This window comes from Populus euphratica, unplaced genomic scaffold (genome assembly GCF_000495115.2).
Source record: "Populus euphratica unplaced genomic scaffold, PopEup_1.0 scaffold423.1, whole genome shotgun sequence".
NCBI lineage: Eukaryota > Viridiplantae > Streptophyta > Magnoliopsida > Malpighiales > Salicaceae > Populus > Populus euphratica.
This window is the reverse complement of record NW_011500314.1, coordinates 24,542-31,638: the sequence shown is the minus strand read 5'-3', so window position 1 is coordinate 31,638 and position 7,097 is coordinate 24,542. Positions and strand designations below refer to the sequence as shown.

Below are 7,097 nucleotides of genomic sequence, written 5' to 3'. Positions count from 1 at the left end.
ATTAAACTTATAATTTACTATTCATTTACAATGTATTTTTATCATTTTTTATGTTCTAATTCTTATATTTTAAAAAGTTTAAAATTCATCATGTAGTTTATTTTCTTTACATTTTAGTTTTTGAATATTTAGAAATGAAAGAGAAAGTCATCCAAAGAAGATGCCAAGAGAAAAAAATGGATGACTATTTCTATGATGAAAGACAAATGATCTTAGTGTATAGGAATTCATCTTTACTAGGGCTGTTTCATGAAAGTGGTTTTGAGTCTTTACTAGTACAAAATAAAAAAAAAGTTTTGGAAAATTTTTCTCATATTAATTTTGAGATTTTAGTAATATTGAAAGGTATTTTGAGGGTAGTTAATCCGGTTATTGAGATTTTTATAATATTTTTAAATAAAAAATTAAAATTTTAATATCTGCATGGAACCTTGACTTTTTCGGTCACCAAGATTCACCTAAGATGTCCGAGAATTTGAAACAAATGACGTGTCATTGCTTGTAAATAAAAAAAGAAAAGGTGGATGATGCTTTTTTTTTTTTAATTGGCACATGAGCTTTTTCTTCTTCTTCTTTTTTTTTTTCTTAAGGTCAGCCAAACGATCGTGGCCTTCCATTGTATTGTTTAGAGCACCTGACTTTTCACGTTTTTTTATTTAACTGTTTGTTTAATTTAATTTTAGAATAAAATGCTTTTTAATTAAGAGTATTACAATGACACTTTAAAAACCATCCAATTATGGCTTAATTTAGAAATAAGATTTAAAATTTTATTTTAATTTTTCAATTAATTTATAAATTTTCCTGTATAAATTTAAATTTAATGCAAGGTTTTGGTTAAAGAAATATACTTTCCTTTAGCGTTGACCTAAATCATTTGCATTCTTGAAAATGTTTTATTTTAATTATGTTAGGTTCTTATTCAATAAATCATGCAACATAAATATTATTCTTTAATAAATCACGATGCGAAAAGTATAATATTTTTTTGTTTTTTAAATAAATATTATTCTTTAATTACTAATATGTATTTTATTCAAGCTTTTTAATTCCGAAATTACATCCTTGAAGAAAGAATTTAAATTTAATTGTGACTCAAATAAATTCATTCAATTGCATCCTTCAGTTTCAATATGAGCTTTTAATTCGAAAAATAATAGAAAGAATTTGAATCATTTATAAAAATAATATTCATACTCTACTCGGAGTGTGGTCTTCGGTGAAGAAGAAAGAATTACCGGTGCTGGGCAGGAAAAGTAAATTACGAACGAAGACAATCCAAATATTATTATTATAAAAATAAAAAAACATGAATCGATCTCAGACGACATGGCACTCAGAAGCGACAAGTCATTCACTCGCAAAAACTCGTCAAAAATCTATGGCACCACCATAAACGTCGTTTAATCTTTCCCCATGTCTAGTCATTCTCTCGTTGGCCCGCCCCCGCCCCCGTCACGGCCACCGCCACTGTATGCACACCCGTAATTGGATATTACCTCGGAAGGCCAGACTCTGCAATATCTGGAGCAACAATGGCAGCTACGAAAGACCCACAAATTACAACTCTTAAAACAATAGAAGCAGCCTTAAAACTTATAGACACCAAAAAGGACAACCTTAAAAAGGCCTACGATGATCTCCAATCCCTCTCTTCTCATCTCCTCTCCTCTTCCTACTCTCTCTCATGGGCCGACCTCGATTCTCACTTCTCCTCCGTCCAAGACAACCTCAATGGCCGCCTCCTTCTCCTCCAATCGAGTCTTGAATCTCTCGACCCGGTTGCGCCTTGTCATTCGTTGTTGGGTGCTTCTGAGCAAGAATCACCAGCGCCTTCTAACCCTCGGTGTCTGGGACGAGTCGACTCTGAGGTGAGTCGCTCCGAGTTGAAACAATCAACAACCCTGACTTCTAACACAGTGGACCCATCCAGGTCTGATTTGATGTCCCTGTGTGAGAGGATGGATGTGAAAGGATTGAGGAAGTACATGAAGCAGAACGCAAGCAAATGGGGTGAGATCCGGGACAGGCTCTCGGGTGCAATGTCGGTTGCCCCTGACCCTGGATCATTTGTTTTGGATGCAATGGAAGGATTTTATTCATCAAAAGCTAACTCGAAAGGCGACAAGGATACTGAATTGTGTCGTTTAAGGAGGACTTGTTTGGATTTATTAGAGGCCTTGGCAAAAAATAAGCCAACTTTGAGCATGGAAGTGAAGGAAAGAGCTAAAAAGTTGGCTTTGGAGTGGAAAAGAAAAGTGAGCTTGAATGGGGAGAGCCCTTTAGAGGCACTGGGGCTCTTGCATTTGTTAGCAGCTTACAATTTGGAGAATGAGTTCGATGTGGGTGAACTTGTGGATTACTTTGTTATCGTTGCTAGGTTCAGGCAGGCTGTAGTTCTGTGTCGAGCTATTGACTTGGGAGAGAAAACTGCTGGTAAGATTGTGTTGGTTTAGATTATCAATTGAGTTGTTTATGTGCACGTTTGAGTTTATTTTGTCTATGTTTGATGGTTATGATTGTATTCAGTGTTTATGGTGATGCATTGATAGACATCGGTGATGGCTTTGAGCTGTTGGTTTGTCCTTTTAGTTGAATTCTTTTGTGATTGTCTGGACCGCTGCGTTGACAAAACGTTATTATGGGGTAGAGCTTGAGCATAGATCTCAGAGTTAAGTACAGATTCTAGTCAGGTTTACAAAATTACACTATAGGATCGATTACAAGTATAGACTACAGCGAGGTTTTAGTTTTGGTGCTTGCACTAATAAAGCTGAGCATTATAAGAATCATGTGCTTGATGCTTCTAAGCTACTAGAACCATAGGCCTTCTACTTGTTGACTTTGCTGGAGCCATGTGAACAAAGCAACTGGCTAGCTGAAATTCTTTAATGTGTTATGCTTAATCCTTTCTTCGAAAGAATCTAGAGAAATTGGAAAAAGAAAACCCATCAAATTTTGAGACTACGGACAAAATGGGAGTGAACCAATGAGGGGTTGGTTAGCAGTGAAACTAAAAAAGCACAAGCTATTTTTGCTCTTATGTGATCGATTGTTTTCTTTCAGTAGTGAATGTAAAGAAGTATCTCTTTGTTTTTTTCCCCTGTGGGATGGAAAATTCACAGCTGGTTTTTCACACCTGATATGGTCACAGTTTTGCAGCAAACTTGTAATGGATAAGCTTACCTTTTGCTTTTGGTGTCTGGCCAACCAATTCTTGATCATTGCTTAAACTATGAGTTGGCATAATTCATTTAATCAGTGAGTGGCTTAATTCAACAAACATATCTGTTGATCAGCAAAATACATGTTGGATTATGGTTTTATTTATTTATTTATTTTTGGAAGGCAAGCAATGAAGAGCACATGTTCATGTGCTGTCCCCTTGGGATAGAGTTTTGATTGAAGCTTTTATGCTTGCCTTGTGCTCTGCAGATCTCATTCAAAAACTTATAGACAGTGGCAAACAGTTTTTGGCTGTCAAATTTATCTTTGAATTTGGACTGGTTGACAAGTTCCAACCAGTTCCTCTCTTGAAGGCTCACCTGAAGGAGTCCAAAAGGCTCACCAAGAAAATTTGCCAGGATGGAAAGAACTCTATCAATCAACAGGTGGTTCTGCATCCCTTCATTTTTGGTCTAGCTTTTAGAGCTTGAAGTCATCAGTTGTCCTGTACATAACCAAGTTATCTTGCAGAATGAGGCCAGATCCAGAGAAGTTAAAACGCTGAAATCAGCACTTGTACTCATTGATGAGTATAAGCTCGGATCTGAGTACCCACAGATGGACCTCGAGAAGCGAATTGAGATGCTAGAGAAGCAGAAGGCAGCTGCTGCATCTGCCGATGACGAGCCTTCTCATCAGCCAAAGAAGCAGCAGCAGGCTGGAAGCAAGCGTCCTCGAACTTCAGCAACAGCAGTCCAGAACAGTAACAATGGTTCCAATCCAGCCATTCCTCCATTCAAACAATCTCACGTGCAGCCAGCAAGTTTGTTGCTTGCAGCTGGGCCGTATGGGTCAGTGGGTTCTATTTCTCCCGCCATTCTTTATGCAGCCCCACCAGCTGGGCCGTATGGTTTGGCAAGAGCTGGTACGGGATTCCCAGGGAACCCAAGGTCTGCTTTGGCTCCTCAATACTTTCCAGAATCGCATGTGCCATCTGACCATTATGATAGAGCAGCTGCTTATGGTGGATATGATTTGCCGCTCAAATATCACCCAGGTTACTATCCTCAGTAGTGTTGGTTATCAAAAGCCAAGCTTTGCTTTTTTAATCACCACGGAATTAGAAAAGCAGTCAAATTGGGTGGTTAGCTTTGCGACGTGGGGTGCTTGTGAGTTTTACTTTTTATATATATATATATATATATATAAGAGACTAATTATATTTTGGTGCTGATAATCCTTTCATTTTGCATAATTAAGTTCATTCTCCTGCGTTTGCGTGATAATAATTTCTATGTAAGAAACATGGTCCAAGTTAGTGAATTACGTGCCTTCGTTTAACGTTCAAATAGTCTCCCAGGCCTTCTCTCAATAAAAGCTGAATGGTTTTTACACTCAAATCAACTCAGATTTGTTTAGAATTATTTTTTATATATGATATAGACTATTTGGTATCTTGAGTTTCTTTTCTTTTCTTTTTCCTTTTTTTATGGGAATTTATTTTTTTTCGTAATCTTATTATAGGTTTCCGTACTATGCCAACACTAATTAATATGATTTATTTCTCTTGTATATTTCATAGGCTAATTTCTTCATTTACATATTCAAGTAATCTGTGTTAGATTCATGCATTCGTTGTTAATCATGGGTAGTTATGGTTTGGTGCAATGCCACGAGTGCAAGGAGACTTATTATAATACTGCCTGTATTCTAAAAAATAACTAAAACAAAAGTAAACAGTATTTATCACCGCTACACCTTTAGAAATCATGAATCAGAATTAAATAAGCGCCGTTGATTGTCCATCATGAATATCCTTTATTAATCAAATCTCTCAAAATTATAATATCATGAACCATAATAATTAAGATAAGATATACATGTTAGCACTTAATTTTCCTCGGTCCAAATAGTTAACGTGTTATAGGTGAATACTAGATAATTGATATGTACTATGCTTTGGATTTAATCAAATTTTTCTTAAGCATAAAATAATAATAATTAGATATTGCTAATGTTTTTTTCTAATAAAAAAAATAAATCGTGTGAAGGTTAATTCAATATAACTCGGTTTACTTTGCGGGTCTAAAAATAACTATTAAAAACATAGTTTGACTATAAAGAATATAAAAACTTTAAAATGATATTTTTTTAATATTAATATAATAATATATTAGATTGATTTGAATCAATTTAGGTTAACATATTAAATATACGACATAGGTTATGAAATTATGATAACCCTATAAAAAAAATCAAAGTAAATTAAGAAGCCTAATTCTCGATCAATCAAATGTTAAAAGGATGTAATTTAAAAAAAATCAATTTAAAAAGGATCTAAAAAAGCTACTTAAGTTAATCTATCAAACCCATGACCCAAATCATAAGACCAAGATAACTCTATGGAAAACAAATCAAAACAAATTATAAATCCTAATCCCTAATCAACCTAATAATGAAGGATAAAATTTAAAAAAATTAAAAAATAAAAAACAATCTAAGTCAATCTGCTAAACTCATGACCTAAGTTATTAAACCAATATAACCTCATAGAAAGAAAAACATATGAGCTAATTTAACTCGGGTGAACCTTTTAAATCCACAACTTTTGTTATAAGACTAAGATAACTCCATAGAGAGCAAATTAAGATAAATTATGAAGTTCAATTCTCAATTATCTCTATTGGACTCAATGTTAAATAATGAAACTTGTAAAAAAATTAATTAAAAAAATAATACACAAAATGAGTCAAATCAACCCGGGTTAATCCATTAATCACTATCTTCGAGTCATAAGACTAGGATAACCTAATAAAAAACAAAACAAAACAAATCATGAAGTCTAATTTTGAATCACACACAATATTAAATGATGAATTTGGGAAAAAAATCAATTAAAAAAGGAATAAAAAAATAAGTCAATTGGGTTAACTCGCCAAACCCGTAACCCGAGTCATGAGATGGGGTCAACCCAATAAAAATCAAATACATTGTTGAAGGACTAGTGATTTGAGTCATGTGATTGATATAACCTTTAGAAAAAATAATAATAAAAAGATAACTCAATTTAACTAGGGTTACAACATCAAAACCCGTAATCTTGGTTGTGAGACTAAACTATCATCATAGAAAACAAATCAAAATAGATTAAAAAAATAACACAAAAAATTACTCTCGTTAAATATTATTTCAGCTCAATTCCTAATTGATCCAATGTTGAATGATAAAATTAAAAAAAAAACTTAAAAATGACACAAAAAACAACTAGAGTTAAGTCGTTAAGCATTATTTCTAGGTCATGAGGCTGAAATAACATAATAAAAAGTAAACAAAATAAATCATGATGTCTAATTTTCAATCAACTATATATTACTTAAAAACAACACAAAAAACAACTTCAGTTAACTTGTTAAACATTATTTCTGGGTCATGAGGTTGAAATAACATAATAAAAAGTAAACAAAATAAATCATGATATCTAAATCAACTAAATATTACTTAAAAATAACACATTATTTCCAGGTCATAAGACTGAAATAACATAATAAAAGGTAAAAACAATAAATTATGATATGTAATTCCCAATCAATCAAATACTAAAGAATAAAATCGGAAAAAATGCTAATTAAGAAAAGGAGAAAAAACCCTTAATTAACCGGGTTAACCCGGTAAAATCATGATCGATATTATGAAAGTGTGATAACTTATTAAAAAATAAATATGATATTAGAGGATGAAATAAAAAAAATATTGATTGAAAAAAATATCAAAGCACTATTGAAATATATAGTGTTTTGTGAGAAGAGTTACAATAAAACCCCTTCATCTTTTATTTTATAGTTAATGTTAGATTTTTAGGTGTTATCATTGCATGCCTTTGTATCTTTTTACTGTATTGTGTTAGTTTAATATGTTCTGTAGCCAATTAGTTG

The 7,097-nt window shown here is 33.0% G+C and overlaps 1 protein-coding gene across 1 annotated transcript; it reads left to right on the top strand.

Annotated features, from left to right (window-relative positions):
- Positions 1–1,335: 1,335 nt before the first annotated feature.
- On the top strand, positions 1,336–4,569 carry LOC105113535 (truncated FRIGIDA-like protein 1). Its single transcript, XM_011009737.1, has 3 exons — positions 1,336–2,436; positions 3,436–3,611; positions 3,697–4,569. The coding sequence occupies exons 1-3, from the start codon at positions 1,536–1,538 to the stop codon at positions 4,237–4,239; spliced, it is 1,620 nt and encodes a 539-aa protein (XP_011008039.1). The 5' UTR covers positions 1,336–1,535; the 3' UTR covers positions 4,240–4,569.
- Positions 4,570–7,097: the final 2,528 nt, after the last annotated feature.

Bases quoted from the DNA above. Each gene is read 5' to 3' on its own strand.
- LOC105113535 (XM_011009737.1), top strand. From the start codon at position 1,536: ATGGCAGCTACGAAAGACCCACAAATTACAACTCTTAAAACAATAGAA. The intron at 2,437-3,435 runs GTAAGATTGTGT...TGTGCTCTGCAG, and splicing joins CTTGGGAGAGAAAACTGCTG to ATCTCATTCAAAAACTTATA. The intron at 3,612-3,696 runs GTGGTTCTGCAT...GTTATCTTGCAG, and splicing joins AGAACTCTATCAATCAACAG to AATGAGGCCAGATCCAGAGA.